At 45.8% G+C, this 19,181-nt stretch overlaps 1 protein-coding gene across 1 annotated transcript in view; it reads right to left on the bottom strand.

The window, feature by feature from the left end:
- Positions 1 to 19,181, bottom strand: part of TMEM132D (transmembrane protein 132D) — an 819,007-nt gene that overhangs the window by 12,199 nt on the left and 787,627 nt on the right. The window contains exon 6 of the mRNA XM_081544711.1: positions 974 to 1,179. Coding sequence (XP_081400837.1) covers positions 974 to 1,179 — 206 coding nt within the window. The remainder of the gene's footprint in view (positions 1 to 973; positions 1,180 to 19,181) is intronic.

A 19,181-nucleotide genomic window follows, 5' to 3' on the forward strand; every position in this document is an offset into this window, starting at 1 on the left:
AAACCTCCATTCCTGAAGTCACGCCCTCTCCCAGGGGCCACAAGAACTCAAAGGGGTGGACTTCCAAGGGCAAGAATGTAAAAGCTATCCCTCACATAAGTACCAATTCTCTCCTCTCTGTTGAGTACTCAGACTCCAGGAATATTTCCTTGTCTAATTCTGCACATGCTCACTTTTGCCTTTCTATAAAGTCACTTGTATATGATTCTTTAAGCATGGGTCTCTCTGAGATGACAAAGTTCTCTGAACAAAATTCTCTTTTTATCTGATGCCCGCTTATTTGCCTCATGTGGATAGTGCAGACTTGTCATTCCATCAAACACCATCAGAGTGATGCACCAGGCACACAGGTGACAAGCTTTGGACTTCATCTCCCCAAAGGAAAGCAATCTCAGAGTTTCTGGGGGCACAAAGAGACTTCCCAGGTGAGGAAGCATCTGTTCAGACAGGTCTCTAGTGAACCTCTGTGGCTTGGGTCCTCCCAGATCAATTCTCCCTTCTTCTGATATTGATCCCTTGGTTTAGGCAGGGTTGACCTTCTTTCTTTAGCTCCTCTGGCTCCAGCCAGAGGAACGTGGCTGCAGCCTAGCTGGCCAATCAGTGTATTCTATCTCCCCTGCTTCTCCTCCTCTTCTACAGTGATTAGATCAGGCATGGACACACAACCCAAGTAAGAATAACACTTAACTCCAAGTCTCTAGCAGGAATTATTGGGGAAGAGAGGATGTACTTTTTGCAGAGTCACAAAGAAGGTAGACTAGAAGTCTGGAAGCTCAGGAGCAAAACTTAATAGGGAATGAAGCTGATATAAAGCAAGCTGGAGCTGAGAAGGGGAGAGAGACACACACCCTTAGGCTACCCCTGCACCCCTGGAATGAGACATGCCTGAAGTTAGCTATCCTGTAAATTTCCACCTTTAGCCTAAGTGTACTTGACCTGGGTTGCTGCTGTGGAGCCTGATCAGCACACCCACCTCTTGCTGGAGACGATGGGGACTCTCCAGCCCTTGATCTGGTTGAGCTCAGTGTCCGAGATCTCGATCTGCAGGGGCAACCGGGGCACCCATACCGTCATCTCCAGAGGAGTGTTCAGGTGCTGGAAGGTGAAGTTCACCACCACGCCCACCTTGCCCTTCATTTCCTTCCCATTGACAAAGACGTAGTCACATCTGTCAGAAACCTGGAAGAAGAGAGAGAGGGGTGGGGGACCCATGAGTGAGTTTTTATCACACCCCCAAGTGGTGGAGAAGACTCTTGAGAGTCCCTTGGACGGCAAGGAGATCAAACCAGTCAATCCTCAGGGAAATCAGCCCTGAATATTCATGCAAGGACTGATGCTGAAGCTGAAGTTCCAATACTTTGACCACCTGATGCGAAGAGCCGACTGACTGGAAAAGACTCTGATGCTGGGAAAGACTGAGGGCAAGAGAAGTGGGCAACAGAGGATGAGATGGTTGGATGGCATCACTGACTTAATGGACATGAGTTTGAGCAAACTCAGAGAGATAGTGAAGGACAGGGAAGCCTGGCGTGCTGTGGTCAGTGGAGTCACAGAGTCAGACATGACTTAGTGACTGAACAACAACATAGGAACGGCAAGAGAAAGCAGAGGAGAAAACTGAAGTGTCGCAGCTCTTTTGGGGTCACGATCATGAGAAGTAAGTGGACACTGCTTTTTTTTTTTTGGCCACACCACATGGCTTGTGGGATCTTAGTTCCAGACCAGGGATCGAACCCACGCTCTTGGCAGTGAAGGTGCAGAGTCCGAACCACTGCACTGCCATGGAGTTCCCTGGATACTGGTTTTTGCTTTCTGATACAGCAGAGGCTACAGTGACAGATACCATGGGCCCCCCCACACCTCTCCTTGGAGCTCTTTGACTAGTTGAGGTCACTCATCCACACCGGCTGCAGGTGTTCTGCTGATAACTTATGCTGCACCTCCTCTGGGAGACTGCCCTTAGGTGATGGAGCTGTACCTGCAGAGTTACTTGTGTGTTACAGACCACCCATCCCATCCCATCCCATCTCATCCCATCCCATCCCATCTCTTTGCCCAGTGATGACTTCCTGGTTTGTCTGAAGGAGGAACAGACTGCGTATTAACACATCCAGGCACATGTTAGCTCATTTCATCCTCAGAACAACCCCGAGACAGGTGTTAGTCCCATCTTCCAGATGAGGAAACAGAATGGAGGAGTTTGACTACAGTCCCCTGCTGGGCAGGAGCAGCCATGAATCAGCCCTGGGGTCTGGTTTTGGAATCCACATTCTCACCTTGTGCTCACGTATGGGACGGCTCCTCTCCGTCAACAGTTGAGAGAAGAGGCAAGTTCAGAGCACCTTGTCCCCTCATCTTTGTGTCCCAGCCCTGCAGGGGAGCCCATGCTCGTCCTAAACAAGACTTGGGGCAAAGCTTTGGGGTCCTGCAGTAGGATGAATGATGGCCCTCAAAGATACCAAATCCTAACTTCCGGAACTGGTACATTGGTTTATTTGGCAAAAATGACTTCGCGGGTGTGATGAAGTTAAGGGTCTTGAGATGAGCAGGTAGTAGTAGATTATCCAGGTGGTCCCTAAACATAATCCGAGTGTCCTTACAGGAAAGAAGCAGAGGGACATTTGAGAACCTCGGGCGGAGGAAGGCTGTGTGTTGCCAAAATAAGATGCTACGCGGCCAGCTTTGTGGATGGAGGAAAGGGTCAAGGAGCCCAGAGAAAGCATCTCTAGGAGTTTGGGGAGTCAGGGAAGTGTTCTCTCCTCTAGAATCTCGGGGTTGAGGGGGAGTGCAGCCCTGCTGACACCTTGTGAAGCTGATGAAGGGTTTCTTCTCTCAGAACGTGTGGAATACATGTGTGTGGTTTTCAAGAAACTTTTTATTTTTTGACTTGCGAGATCTTAGTCCCCCAATCAGGGATTGAACCCACGCCCCCTGCAGTGGAAGTGTGGAATCTTAACCACTGAACCACCAGGGAAGTTCCTATACATGGATTTTTTCCCCCAAGATTTTTTGATGTGGACCATTTAATAAATCTTTACTGAATTTGTTGCAATATTGCTTCTGTTTTTACCCCTCTGGCCACCAGGCATATGGCATCCAGCTCCCTGACCAGGGATTGAAGCTGCATGCCCTACATTGGAAGGTGAAGTCTTAACCCCTGGACCACCAGGGAAGTCTCATATGTATGGTTTTAAGTCACCAGATTTGTGGTCATTTGTCCCAGAAGCCACAAGAGATGGATACTGAGAGGGAGAGGAGGACAGAACTAGAGGCCATGAGGGTGCCTTCCCTGCTCAGGGCTTGGCTGGTTGAGCTTGGGGCGGGATATGAACAGGAGTGAAGCTCTTGGTTTACTGAGCACCTATACTTGCCCAGCCCAGCAGGTGACACCTTCCATGTATGGTTCCAGTTAGTAGCCAGTCACAAGAACCCAGGAGGTGGGGCCATTACTGTCATTTCACAGGTCCAAGAATTAAGTACCATTTCCTAAGCACACTTCCCAGGTGGCGCTAGTTGTAAAGAATTCGTCTGCTAATGCAGGAGATGCAAGAGACGCAGTTTTGATCCCTGGGTTGAGAAGATCCCCTGGAGTAGGAAATGTCAACCCACTCCAGTATTCTTGCCTGGGAAATCCCATGGACAGAAGAGCCTGGTGGGCCATGGTCCATGGGGTCACAAAGAGTCAGACATGACTGAGCACACACACACACACACACTACACACACACACACACGACGCAGGGCTGGAAAGTGGAAAAGACCAGATTCAACCCAAGTCACCTCCCAGCTGCCTCCTGTTTCAGTACAGGCATCACTCTTGCCTGGATGCTCTGTTGTGGTCTGTTTTTTTTTTTTAAAGGATACAAACCTCCCTCCAGCACTTAGAGAGGCATGAAGAAAGCAATGCAGAAATGGCTAGGTTGTTCAAACATCTTAGAAAGGATTGCTGATGATGGCTCCTTGATCTTCCCAGTGAGGCAACAAGGGGGCCAGGGAGGCTCACGGGGGGCCAAGGAGGCTCGACATCCAGGGGATGGTCAGTGACTTGGAGGGAAACGTGGGCCCGGGTCCACTTCTGAGTGGAGTTGGTTGTCCTCCTAAATGTCTTGCCAATGGTGGGAGTACTGAAATCTGATTGGAAAGTGGAATGGAACCAGCCCAGGTAGTTTTATTGTAATTTGTCTTGATCACTGACATTTCATCTTCAGGGCTGCCAAGTCTTGAATCTTAGGCATTTTCTTTCTTTAAATATTTTATTCTTTTTGATGCTTTTGTAAGTGGAAATATTTTCTTTTTAAATTTTATTTTGGGTATACTGGATCTTTGTCATGGATTTGAGTCAGTTATAGTGAGGTGGATGAACCTAGAGCCTGTTATATAGAGTGAAGTAAGTCAGAAAGAGAAAAACAGATACAGTATATTAATACATTTATATGGAATTTAGAAAAATGATATTGATGACCCTGTGCAGAGAAGGAATGGAGACAGAGATATAGAGAATGGACTTGTGGACACAGGACAGGAAGGAAAGAGTGGGATGAACAGAGAAAGTAGCATCGACACACATACACTATCATGTGTAAAGCAGATAGCTGGTGAGAAGTTGCTGTATAACACAGGGAGCCCAGCCAGATGCTCTGTGATGACCTAGAGGGGTGGGGGGAGGGGAGGGAGGCTCAAGAGGAGGTGATATATGTATTCTTATGGCTGTTTGCGTCGTTGTACAGCAGAAACTAACTCAACATTGTCAAGCAATTTTCCTCCAATTAAAAAATAAAAAAGATAGTAACTAGAAAAAAAACCCTCAGTTTTTAACTTTGTAAACCACATCTGAGAGACTTGGCACTTCTGCATTATCATGTTTAATTTCTTTTTTTTTTTCTATTTTGGTTGAGGACAGTAGAAGAAGATTTTTCTGGCATTCTTGTTCAGTTGGTTACATTTGTCTAAACTTAATGATTACCAGTTGCTCAGATAGCAAGTGACAAGGCAGAATTCTTTAAAGTGTTCAAGTTCCTTAAATCTGAGGCTAAATCCTGAATACAGTACTGAATTGTTTAATATTCTGATGGCTAGCATTGACAGGTGCACATTTGGCATGCTTTGGTGTTCGGTTCTTGTTGGACTTTATTTTTCATTGCAGGTTTATGTGGTAACGTACAGTAAATTTTGTAAACTTGCATCAAGTTTATGAATAAAGAATCAGTAAAAAAGAAGACGGCCCTTCTGGTTTTCCATACCCGGCTCCCGTCCTTGCCCTGGGCGTGGAGGCATCACTAAAGTGTTTGCCAACCACACCTGGTTCTTCTTCGGTGACACAGTAGGGGAGGGAGGGGGGAGAGGAGGGGAGAGGAAGGAAGCAGGGGAGAGAGAACTTTGGAGAATTCCTCTGGCTGGTGGGGGATCCCTGGTGGTGGTGGGGTCTTCCCACCCCTGCTTATCCCCTGGGCAGCTTGTGGCCAAGCACTGGCTGTATGAGTATGCTTGAGGACAACGTCTCTAGTACATTTCAAACTCCAGAGCTGGCGTGGGGGAGTAGGGTCTCCCGAACCCTATCCGTGGAAGGCTGAATAATGGTTCACAAAGATGTCAGATCCCGATCCTTAGAAACTGTAAATGTCACCGTCTATGGAAAAAGGATGTAATTAAGTCCAGGATTTGGGGATGAGAGCATCCTGGATTATGGGCCCTGAATGCAATCCCAGAGTCCTTATCTGGGAGAGGCAGAGGAGGCTGGACATGGACAGAATAGCAGTCCACGTGGAAAGGAGCAGTGATGTGGCCACAAGCCAATGAAAGCTGGCTGCGCTGCCACAAGCAGTTGGAGCAACTTCTCCCCTGGGGCTCCCAGAGGGAGCATGACTTCAGTCTTCCGGCCTCCAAGACTGTGAGAGAAGGCTGTGTTTTTTTAGAGTCCTTTTTTTCCCCCGAAGAGTTTTATTTATTTATTTGTTTACTTATTTATTGGCTGCACCTTGAAGCATTTGAGATCTTAGTTCCCTTCAGTTCAGTTCAGTTCAGTTCAGTTCAGTCACTCAGTCATGTCCAATTCTTTGCAACATGGACTGCAGCATGCCAGGCTTCCCTGTCCATCACCAACTCCTGGAGCTTGCTCAAACTCATGTCCATCGAGTCAGTGATGCCATCCAACCATCTCATGCTTTGTCATCTCCTTCTCCTCCTGCCTTCAATCTTTCCCAGCATCAGGGTCTTTTCCAATGAGTCAGTTCTTCGCATCAGGTGGCCAAAGTATTGGAGTTTCAGCTTCAGCATCAGTCTTTTCAATGATCAAACCCATGCCCCCTGCATTGGAAGGCAGTGTCTTAACCACTGGACCACCAGGCAACTCCCAAGGTGTGGTTTTAAGACTCTAAGTCTGTGGTCATTGGTGACAGTGGCCACAGGAATCTAATATACCATCCTGGCTCATCTCTCCCCTTGCCCTGTTCTGCCCCCTCACCCCTTACTCCCATATTTCTCTGGGGTGGGGGGGTTTCATCAATGGGTCTCATACACAGTGCCTCAGCTACAGGGAATCTGACCTAAGACTTGGTGACTTTCAGTTGGGAAGACACCAGTCTGGTTTCCCAAGGGCAGACCTGGCCCCTGACCACTTCCTTGGCGTCTGCTCAGGACAGACGAGCTGAACTGTGTTCCCACAGGAGCCGATGGGGCAGAACTGGTCCTTCTAGCTTGACATCCATCTTTCCCTCCATCTCCTTGGCTATGGAATTCTAGCACCAATTCCTCCTCCCTGAGCAGCTGAACCAGAGAAACAGGACAGTCTAGGTGAGCTGACAAGACCTGTTCATTCCCTCTTGTTTAAATACAACTGACTGTACATGTCCAATAATTCATTAACCACCACTTTACAATGCTGAAGGTTTGAAGGAAGGATCCGTTAAAACTCTTCAATCCCTCTCATAATACATTTCCAGCCAGCTGCACTGTTCCATGATGGGAAAATGGTTAATATTTCTGACTCTGGGTGTGTACAATCTGGCACTTTCGTGAATTTAATGCCATTTGCTTCTTTTCTGTTTAAATGCTGTACAAATTTAAATCTTATTTAAATATCACCAACATTTGTGGTGAAACGTATGTTCTTCTGATGTTTTTCTTTTTTTTTTTTAAGACCGAGAGCTAAGGATATTAAAATTCCATCCCTCTTCCCTTTAAATTTGGCAAAAAGACAGTCTGCAGGAGTATTTGTATCCAATTCTCAAGTTAGGCATTACCTTCCTGAGATTAGTGTTTATCTTGGACAAAAATGGTACCATTAATAATAGCAGTAACAAGAAAAGCAGTGACTGATATTTATTGAATGCTTACTGTATGCCAGGCACTGGGTTAAGCATCATTCCATTTAGTCCTCATGATAAATCTATTAGGTAAATGCTATTATCCCATGTTTCAGAGGAGAAACTGAGGTGCCGTGTCCTATGGGCTTGAGGGACATGTAGTGAAGTGACAGTCACTCAGTCGTGCCTGACTCTTTGTGACCCCATGGACTGTAGCCCACCAGGCTCCTCTGTCTATGGGATTCTCCAGGCGAGAATCCTGGAGTGGGTTGCCATTTCCTTCTCTGAGAGACATGTAACACTGGGCTAATTAATGGGAAGAGAATTTCCCAAGCTTGTGACACTGGTTAATTTATTGGGAGACAATTTGTCTACCTCAGCGGTGTCTATAAATGCATAATAGACACTTTTCTGCCAAGAGAAAAGTTCTACATGAACACAATGGAGGAGGAAAAGCCAACGCAGGGAGTATATGCAGGTCCTGAGGCTGGCGCTCAGGTGGATGGAGATGCCTGGTGTTGTTATTGTTGTTGTTTATTCAGTAAGTGGAGTCCGACTCTTTGCAACTCCATGGACTGCAGCATGCCAGGCTTTCCTGTCTTGCACTATCTCCTGGAGTTTGCTCAGACTCACGTCCTAGTCAGTGATGCTATCTCGCCATCTCATCCTCTGTCATCCCCTTCTCCTCCTGCCTTCAATCTTTCTCAGCATTAGGGTCATTTCCAATGAGTTGGTTCTTCACATCAGGTGGCCAAAGTACCGGAGCTTCAGCTTCAGCATCAGTCCTTCTAATGAGTATTCAGGGTTGATTTCCTTTAGGATGGACTGGTTTGATCACCTTGGTAGCTTGTAGGAAAAGGTTTCTAAAACAACATGAGGGGTGAAGGTTACAAGGGTGAACATTGGTTGGGTGGTTAGGTAATAGGGTGGTGTTTCAAGAATTTCATTCATCAATTTTATGGCTCTAACAGGTCTGGGGTCTATGTGCTGGTGGTTAGCATACAGTCAACTTTTTCCACCTGGTAGGGATTTTAGTAAGGATATGGCTCAAGGAAATGGCTCAAGATATTATCTGTAGCCCTTGAGAAGGAACTAAAGATCATTGACTTTGCTTTATGGATAAACCATTATTATTCTGTCTTGCTTGACTGCTTTCCTTAGTTTCTACATTTTTCTCACTTCTCTGATTAAATTTGCTCTTTGGAGATTGGGGAAAGACTAGGAGACTAAAGCTTTTCTACAGAGAGGCCAGGGATGTGGTGGAGTCTGTCCCCAGGAAGGTCCTGTAGGATCCTATTCAGTTCCAAGAGCCCTATTTGGAAGGAGCATCTGAGGTCCCTTCCATGTCACCACAATGAATCTCTTCTTGAACCCAGATATTTTCACATTTTTGGAATCATTTATATTAGATCCTATTTTTCTTCCATTAATAAAACCCTAAATTTAAGCTCCCAAGAAGCTCTGTTATTTTTAACTCAAAACAGAACATTTTTACACAACGCTACATTCTCACTTTTCCTCTTTCCTGGGTCAGAAGAAATAACACATTCAGTGAATGTTCTCTTTTCTTTGTTCTTGAAATTACCCCATGTGGTCTGGGTCACCATTGTTTTCCCACAGTTGCCAATGAGTGCTCTGATAGAAAAGAATTTTCATACCAACCAACCCAAGCAGCTCTTGCCCTATGCCAGTCTCGGCACTGTCAACAACTGGGGATGGATAGTTCTTTGTTACAAAGGGCTGTTTCGGGCAGGCTAGAATGTTTAGCAGCATCCCTGGTCTCCACATGCTAGGAGCAACCTTCCCTCCAGTTGTGACAATAATATTGTCTCCAGTTATTGTCAAATGCCTCCTGGGCTGAAAAGTCACCCTCAGAAAACTGTCATTTTGAGCACTTCTAAATGATTCCTTTGAGCGTTACAAGACCCTATGTCACAGATTGTACAACTACGTACAGAGGGGGGTACTCTTTCAATTTAGAAACATTTACATGTTTCTACATTTTGCTTTTTAAACCATGTGATAACGAATGTCTTTGTGCACACTCCCTGTGCCCCAGTGTATGCCTGGCTTCAGTGCAAACTGAGAAGCTTGCCCTAGGGAATTCCACTAGGTCTTTCTGCTTTTCCCAGCAGTCCTGGGAGGTGGATGTGATGACATTGATTTTTTTTCTGGGTAGAGAACTTTGAGACTCAGAGATGTGAGGGAATGTGGTAGATTGTATTTCCAAAGGTGGCCACAATTTCTTCCAGCTCACACGCTCTTCCCCATGAGGCCTCACTGTACCCCACAGAAGAGGTGGAACCCAATTCCTCTCCTTGAGTTTGGACTGGTCTTAGTGACTTTCTGGACTTACAGAGTGTGACAGAAGTGGTAACCTGGGACTTCTGATGCCAGGTCATGAGAAGCCCTCCACCTATGGTTCCTGAAACACCTGCCCTTCAGATGCTCCCCCTCAGAACTCATGTGCCAATAACCTAAGAAGCCTAGGCCAGGTGGAAGGCCACCTGTGGGCTCTACCATCTACAGCTCACACTGGGCTCCCAGCTAACCACAAGTACCAGTTGCTATCTGCATGGGTGTTCCATCTTGGATGTTGGCCTGGTTCAACCTTCAGGTGGCTCCATCCAAGAGCCACCGATAGCAACCACAGGAGGTCATGAAAACTGCTCAGCTGTGTTTAGTCAACCCACAGAACTGTGGTCTGTTGTGCAAATAACCAGAACAAGAAAGTAAGTGTGAAAACCGAGAAGCTGGCCTTGAACCAAGATATGCCTTCCAATTGTTTGTTCTCAGACCCCAGGACAGTCAGCAGCGTGGCTCCCGTCTTGGTTATATCACATGCCTAAGAGAGTCCGCTCTTTTGGCTCTCATGGATAGTGTCTCAGGAGCACAGAATCTGTGTTCTGGCTTTCCATCCCCAATGTGTTCAGCACTTTGCTTCACCACATCCCTCTCTGTGTCAGAAATTTCAGATTTCCCCTTATATGAATGGTGTCCAGTGTCTTGGGTTCTTGTCAGCTCTGCCCCAATGCCTTGTTTGCCTCAGAGCTCGGTTCCTCAGCCTGGCCTCATCGGGTACAACTCTTCATTGAGACTTTTGAAGCCAGAAGATCTAGCATTGATATGTTCTGCTGCTGCTAAGTCGCTTCAGTCGTGTCCAACTCTGTGCGACCCCATAGATGGCAGCCCACCAGGCTCCCCCGTCCCTGGGATTCTCCAGGCAAGAATACTGGAGTGGGTTGCCATTTCTTTCTCCAATGCATGAAAGTGAAAAGTGAAAGTGAAGTCGCTCAGTCGTGTCGGACTCCTAGCGAGCCCATAGACTGCAGCCTACTAGGCTCCTCCGTCCATGGGATTTTCCAGGCAAGAGTACTGGAGTGGGTTGCCATTGCCTTCTCCGGATTGATACGTTCTAGGCTCTGCATTAACCACCTTACATACATTCACTTACATCTGATGATAATCTTCTACGTAAACAGAGGGGCAGAAAGGGAGGCCTCATTGCTGAAGAGTTGCAAATTAAGAATATAAAATTTCTACAAACTTATGGTTACCAAAGGGAAAAGGGAGGGGAACGGATAAATTAGGAGCTTGAGGTTAACATATACATACCAGGCCTCCCTGGTGGCTCAGATGGTAAAGAATCCGCCTGCAATGCAGGAGACCTGGACTTGATTCCTGGGTTGGGAAGATCCCCTGGAGAAGGGAATGGCTACTCACTCCAGTATTCTGGCCTGGAGAATCCCATGGACAGAGGAGCCTGGCGTGCTTCAGTCCACAGGATCGCCAAGAGTTGGACACGACTGAGTCACTAACACTGTTGAACTTTCAATATACACACTACTACATATAAAATAGATAACCAACAAGGACCTATTGTATAGCACAAGGAACTATACTCAATATCTTATAATAACCTACTATGGAAAAGAATCTGAACAGAATATACACACACATACAAACACACACACATATAAATAAAACTGGATCACTTTGTTGTATGCCTGAAACTAATATAAGATCATAAATCAACTACACTTCCATAAAAATTAAAACAAAAAGAATGCAAAATTTCTACAATCTGTGCTGGGTCTTGGAAGAGAGTCTGGGTAAGGGAGGGGCCGTCAAGCTTAAGCTGCATTAGCTTCACGGTAGATCTGCCTCTGGGTAAGAATGATTATTATCCCCAGTTTACAGATGAGGAAACTGAGGCATGGATTTATTTGCCTTGAAAATATTTATGTAAGCTAGAAAATGACAGAGTCAGAACTCTGTCCCTAGAAGACTAATAAGTTGTCAACACTGAGTCACACCCTCTCTAGGCAGTGGTCTTCTAAACAGTGTTTGTCCCCAGGCAATGGTGTGATGGTAAGTGTAACAACCAGCTCTCTGTGAAATAAAGACAAGCCTTATTTATAGCATGTGATTTCCGTGGTATAAACGCTCCTGATGCTATGCTATCAATCTAAAGTCACTGGATGCAGACTTGAGAAGAGATGAGCAAGGATGAGTCGTGCTAGATTTACAAGCCAACTCCCATGCACCTCCATCCCAGGACTCTCTGGTTCATGGGGTCCCACAATCCCCGATTGCCTTGCCACAAGCATTGGATTGGCAACCCCCTAAAAGAGGGGGCATCACAAGAGGGAGAGAATCAGCAATGCTACCAGACTCGAAACTCAGTTTTCCAGATGAGAGAACTGTCCGAAAGAGGAAGCCTTCAGGGCCATGAAGAATCACATACATTTCCCAGTGTTACTCAGCCATTAAATTGTAGATACGAGATCTGACCCAAAGGTTTCCCTGGCCCTGGTGTCCTTGCTCATTTCATCATCTCATGCTGTTTTCCCCCTTAGCCCTATCAGTTCAGCCCTTTCATCCATTTATCAGGAAAGAGCTATTCCAGAGAGAACAGCATTTGTACTGATAGTGAGAAATTGGAGGAGAAATGCTGATGGCAACCCAGATCCTTTGGCAACTTTCTGGTTATAAATGAGAACCCATAAATACAACAATGGTTATAAAAACACAGAGAAAGAGCTGGTCTTCGGGGCATGTCATCATAAACCCCATGCAACCTCATGCTGTGCAGGTGATGAAGCCTGTGCATCAATGTCGCTGCCTTCATTCCCCATAGAATGGAACAGACACGGGAACAAGCCAGCTTCAGGGCAGTGGAAGCCTTGGACGTGAGACTAAGAAGGTGGCAGAAGCAGCTCTTGTCCGACTGATGAAGCTCTTGACTCCATCCTCATCACCAAGGAACACAGGAAAGTAAACTGACGATGTATTTGTGAGTCAAACCAGTGAACTGTCAAGAGCCACGCTTACAGAAAGACTCTGACCCATCTCTTTCTGGGGTATGTATAGAAACACGTTCATCATTAATCATACACACAGAGATGAAAATATAGATAAAGAGGGGAAATTGGAAATCTCAAATCTCTAAATGGACGAATGCTTCTTTTGCTACCAGCTGTTGAGTTTTGTTTCCCTCCCTTGCTAAACCTTTCTTTAAATACCTTTTTAAAAAAATTATTCATGTATTTGACTTTGATGGATCTTAGCTGCGGCACTCGGGCTCCGGAGCACGTGGGCTCAGTAGTTGCAGTGCGGGGATGGCTACATCTCTGACCTCCTATCTGGATATTTAACTAAAAGCTTTCACGGTTGAGTAAAATTTTTGAAGATGGTTTTTGGGGACACTGAGTCCACTATCTCCCCAGATTGCTGGCTTTCTGATTAAAAGCATCTTTCCTTTCTACCAAAATTTGTTTCCCTTGAGTATTGAATTTTGAGCAGCAAGCAGCCAGACCTGAGTTTGGTAATACAGGTAGAGACCTTGTTTCTAATTCTCATTTCTCTTTTCATTCCTGACACTCCCCACCTCCTTGAATTAAGCACGGCTGTGAGATTTACTTTGGCCAATAAGGCAGAAATGTGTCTCACTTCTGATCAGAAGCATTTAGGGACCAGTGTATGTTCTTTGAGTCCTTTTCCCTGTCTGGGAGTCCCAAGACGCAAGTGCCCCCGATGCAAGAGGTCTGGGAGGCTGTGCTGTTACTCCATGAAGGATACTTCCCCTGGGGAGCTGTCAACTGCTGTCTCTGTGAGCGAGAAGAAAAGTCAACAGTGGGAACCTGCTGAGGTTCTGGTGCTGTTTGTTATCTCAGCATCTTCTAACCTATTCTGACTAATTGCCTGTTCATCCATTGTATTCACCGTGCCCAGAATTGGACCTGGCATACAATAGGTACACAAGACAGAAATGTTGAATGAATAAATAAAAGAGACCCACTTTGCAAGAAAGTCTTAACTGCAGCTAAGATAAAGCACACACTTCCTAACACCGTGGTTTTCAACCTTATCAGACATAATACCTCCATTGTTCAATGCATATTTTATAACGCCTTCAAAATTCTGAAGTGAAATTCACAGATAATGTAATCCATCTGCAAGATCTTTTTATTAAGATAAATATAATGCCCTAAATGGATACCAAGTAAAATAAAAATGAATTTATAATAGAATGATACATATTTCAACAGTACCTTCTTAAGTATAATTCGCTAGGATACGTAGTAAAGGCAGATTTTCCCCCTTCTCCCCCACTCAATAGAGCCATCATAAATGCTACAGCTATGAGGGTGCTGGTACAGAAGGTGGAGTGGTTGGTGGGGAGATTTTGTCCTGTGGGCACACTGTTGGTAAAGTTACAAACAAACACAAAATATTTCTTTTTAAAAACATTCATTCACTTATTTTTGGCACTGCTGGGTCTTATTACCACATGCAGGGCTTTTGCTAGTTGCAGTGAGCAGGGGTTACTCTCTAGTTCTGGTGCTTCTCACTGCAGTGGCTTCTCTTGTTGCACAGCATGGGCTCTAGACAGTATGTGGGCTTCCGTAGTTGTGGTGTACGAGCTCAGCTGCCCCTTCCCAGACCAGGGACTGAACCCGTGTCCCCTTATTGGCAGGTGGATTCTTTACCACTGTACCACTAGGGAAGTCCAAGTATTCTTTTGATTTACCCTGAGTTCGCATTACTGAGAAATTCTCAGTTGTGTGTATTAAGCTGCTATACAGATAATCACAGTTCCCCCCCCTAGTTTGGAGGGACATCTAAAAGTCAAGAAGGTATGGAATAATTTTCTATAGTGTGGAGCTGTCCTGGACATTACAGGACATTAGTACCTCTGATGTTTGCTGATTAGTACCTCTGATTAACTGCTGGTAATCCCTAATCCTTATGAACAACAACAAACTACTCTCACAAATGTGCCAAACACCCCTGGATCTCTATCACAATCTGGGGCTTCAGACTGAGTATTTTAATCTTAGTACATGCCCAGTCACTGCCCCCTGCTGGGTGCATGTCAGGCACTCCATGACCATGATAGATGTGGCTACTTCTACTGTCCAGGTCCCAGTGACCAAAAGGAAGATGTAAGCGGATGTAAGGGGAAGAGGACCATCTCTTTTGGGTGTGTGGGCACAGGAGTTAACAACAGTGCATTTTCATTCACCAAGTTCCAGGGGTGTGGAGGGATGGGTCAGGTGGAACACTCCATGTGCCTTATGTTTGGGTGGCAGGAAAAGAAAGAAAAAGAAGCTTCTGGCGACTGCAGAGAAAAAACACAGCTCTCTTCCATGCAAACAGGAACAAGGCAAAGCTTTCCTATTAATGGCCATCCTCTCTCCATCACTCTCATCCTGACCTCCTCCTTTGCGATGTGATTGGCACAAAGCAACCACGAAATGGTCTCTTTACATTCGAGAAGCCAGCTCGGTCCCCTTCTCTGGATATCAGGAAGCGGCTGCTTCTGGCCCCTCTATTGGCAGAGGGTGCCCAGGTGTGACCCAGGTCACTGCTCTGAGTTTTTCTTCAGGAAGGAGGAGGGGGTGCTCTTCAAACCAAGGCATCCATGTGAATGATACCCACCCAGAGTTCTGCAGTGCACAACCTATTCAAACATACACTGCAATTCCAGAAGGCAGTTCTTGACTTTATAACTCTGGAAAACAATATTAAGTCATCCCATCACTGGTCCTTTTGCCAAATGCATCATGGACACTTCTTGGTCAATTTCTTTCCTGGTGATGAGTCCTCCCACGCTAAATGTGCTGGGCATCCCCTGCGGTCATCCTGGCAGCTGCAAAGCACAGGGTTTCTGGGGCTTCTGTGTAGTATGTGTTTTGGTTAATATTTACAAGCAAATAGAACCGCCCACTCTTGTTTCTGAAACCATACAGACTTTTTTTTTTTTAATCAGTCAATCTTTATGAAATAATGCCATTTGTAGCAACATGGATGGACCTAGAGATTGTCATACTGAGTGAAATCTAAAAAGAAATGATACAAGTTAACTTATTTACAGAACATAAATAGACTCACAGACTTTAGAGAACAAATTTATGGTTGGCAGGAGGGGTAAGAATGATGGGAAGGGATAGTTAGGGAGTTTGGGACGGACGTGTGCACACTGCTGTATAGCAGTGTGCTGTATAGCACAGGGAACTCTGCTCACTGTTATGTAGCAGCCTGGATGGGAGGGGAGTTTGGGGGGAGAATGGCTACATGTATACGTATGGCTGAGTCCCTTTGCTGTCCACCTGAAATTATCACTACATTGTTAACTGGCTATACTCCAATATAAAATAAAAGTTTCTTTTTTAAAAGAAAAATAAACCTTCCTTTGATGTTTAAAAGAGGTGTGGGTGCAGAGCATAAGAGACGTTGAGGGGCGCAGCTCCAGAAGTGAGGGAGTAATCAACACAAACCAGACAGTTTTTACCCTTGAAGCAGGGGACTCGCTACCAGTCACCGAACAGGAAGACTTGCTTAGTTTTCCGGATGACTTTTCAGACTTTTAGGGGGAGAAATCCCACTAACATCCCAAAGAGGGCAGCAGTGCAGAGAGGCAGAGTGGGGGCTCTGCACCTGCTCACAGACCTGGCATCACAAGTAAGTGCCCTCCCTTCTCTGCTCCTCCTCTGAGCTGGTCTTCACTTCACAGGGATGGAGAGTCACATGGTGCCCTTACGGCACTTAGAGCAGGTCCAGAACACGGTGAAGGGCATACATTTATTAATACTTAAAACTATGAAAACTCAGGCTCATCACCTACAAATCCAGAAGCCTCTGGCATCCCGTATGTCTTTACCCCAGGTAAGGCAGCTTTTTCTGAAGTTGAAAGTCTAGCCTGAACCCGTGTTGCTGCGGAAGGTATTGATACCTACCTCCCATGCTTGGCCCTCACGTACCATCTGTGTTGTGCTTAGTCACTCAGTCGTGTCCGACTCTACGACCCCATGGTCTGTAGCCACCAGGCTCCTCTGTCCATGGGGATTCTCCAGGCAAGAATACTGGAATCGGTTATCATGCCCTCCTCCAGAGGATCTTCCCAATGCAGGGATCACAACTGGATCTCCCGCATTGCAGGCGGATTCTTTACCGTCTGAGCCACCAGGGAAGCCCCACGTATCGTCTCTCACACAAAAATGCCACAAGCTCTCCGGGGGTCCTTCCTGCGACCCCGCATTTGCCTTAGACTGTGTGGCTTCTAGGAAACTTCCTGCGAGTTCATTTTGGCTCTGATTTTGGCAGGTGGGTGTGACTCAGGCTGCTTGTCCCACATCCTGATCTGGTTTTTGGCAGCATTACTGGGTTTGGGAAGATAGGTCAGATCTCAAAGCCTTGGATGGCTTATTTGGGTGGCAGCTGTGAAGTTTGCAGGAAGAGGGGAGACCACACTGGTCAGATTAATGACCCCTCTTCCCCCTGAAGCTGAAGCTCCCCCGCCCTTAGTCAGGTCCAAGGAAAGCCTGAGCTGCTTGGTTTATGCAGACTTTTCTGTCTCCTCTAGCATTTGGGGGAGGACCTCTCTAGCCATCACTCACAGCTGTACTATTTTCCAAACTCCAGCAATGCTCAGTCCACCCACAGAATGACTACCAATCACACATCACCTACAGTTTAGGATTTTGATTAAAGCGTTGACCTCCTGTTTTTAACCATTTGTTATGACAAATTTTAAACAAAGAAGAATGAAATCATACAGCAAACACTCATGCACCCACGACCAAGCTTCTTTCATCAACGCAATCTGGATGGGCTTTATCACACATCTATCCACTTTTTAGCCTGCAGTCCATCTCCTTTTATGATCCATTTCAAAAGAAGTTGCAAACAATCAGTTTTCCCTAAATGCTTCAACCTGCCTGTTAATAACTAAAGTTCAAGAATCAATTTTTTTCACTTATAAACTTTGTACTATTGTCAGAGATGGAAAACTATCATCAGAATGCATACATAGAATTAATTCCTCTTAAATAAGAATAATGAAAACACTGCAGGGCTAGAAGAAACAAGAATTTGTTCAGAACTTTTACATGATGGAAAGGTCTGTGTGAGTTTTTCCTTCTGGGTAAATTCCAAGGCAGTCTAGTATCACTAGGTTCTGGATCCAGATGTTCCACGCATTTTACATTATACCAGCTCCTTCATTCACTGGCTGTGTGACCTCGGACAAATCACTTAACCTCTCTATGCCTTGGTTTCCTCACCTGTGAAACGGAAGTGGTGAAGGGTTCAAGCTTCATGCACAGTTTGAAGAATAAATGAGTTAATATACATGCAGTTCTGAGGCTTCTGCATGCATTCAGCAAACAACAAAAACTATTGACCACTGTTTGCTTTAGGGTCTACTCTGATGAGGGTGGCAGAATAGATGCTCAGCAGTTGTGAGGAGTGCCATTCAGACTTCCCTTCAGTGGGAGTCCACCATCAGGAGTGTCATTTGCTGACTCCATCTGCCTGCAGGGCCCCCAACATCTGCCAGCCAGTGTTCAAACACGGTGATGGAACAAGGATGACCATTTTGACCTAGCATCAGTTTTCCAGGTCCTCTGCTTAATGGCCTGAGAATTAGTCCATGGGGTAGCAAAGAGTCAGACATAACTGTGCTTGGACGCATGCATCCTCAATGGTGTAATAACAATGCTCTTCTGTTCAGTCTCATCAGAGGTGTCTATGTAAGAGGAGAAGAGGGGGGGAAATGCTGACAGAGGAATAGGAGGACCAAGGATGTGCTCTGCCTGCTTCCTGACTCTGCTCAGTATCTCCCTGTTGGCACAGGTAACATGAGGGCCACGCTGCTCAGGTGGACCTGTGACCTTCTATGTGAATCACACAGGTGCTAGCTGGACATACACCTTGTGGGCTATGGACACAACACTGGTAGGGCAAAGGGGCAGACTGGTCCTCTGCCCACTGAAATCAAGGGATCCAGGATACATCCAGAAATGAGAAAAGCCAGTGCCCACACAGAGGCCATCCTGGCTGATAGATCATTGAAAATCTCAACTGTATTCTACGGCATCGCTGTCCTCAGTCTCCAGGTCACCCCTGCCACTCCCGGGATTCCTGGGGCCTCTCCATGGCAGAGCAAGGAAGGGGTTTCTCTGTCTTGAAGGAGTCTTGGGGGTGGGATAAATTGGGAGATTAGGTCTGACACATATACACTATTGATACTATGTATAAAATTGGTAACTAATGAGAATCCAATGTGTAGCACAGGGAACTCTATTCAATGTTCTGTGGTGACCTGAATGGGAAGGAAATCCAAAAAGAGAGGATATATGTATATATATATAGCTGATTCACTTTGCTGTACAGCAGAAACTGACACAACATTGTAAAGCAACTATATTCCAACAAAAAAAGTTTTAAATGGCCAAACTGGGTGGTTTACAAACAGCAGACATTTATTTCTGACAGCTCTGGGGATGGAAGTCCAAGATCATGGCTCCATCAGATTTGGTGCCCACTACCTGCTGCGTAGATGAATGTCTTCTCTGTGTCTTCATGTGGTGGAACA

This window comes from Giraffa tippelskirchi, chromosome 11 (assembly GCF_054371585.1).
Source record: "Giraffa tippelskirchi isolate mGirTip1 chromosome 11, T2T-mGirTip1v1.2.pri, whole genome shotgun sequence".
Lineage (NCBI taxonomy): Eukaryota > Metazoa > Chordata > Mammalia > Artiodactyla > Giraffidae > Giraffa > Giraffa tippelskirchi.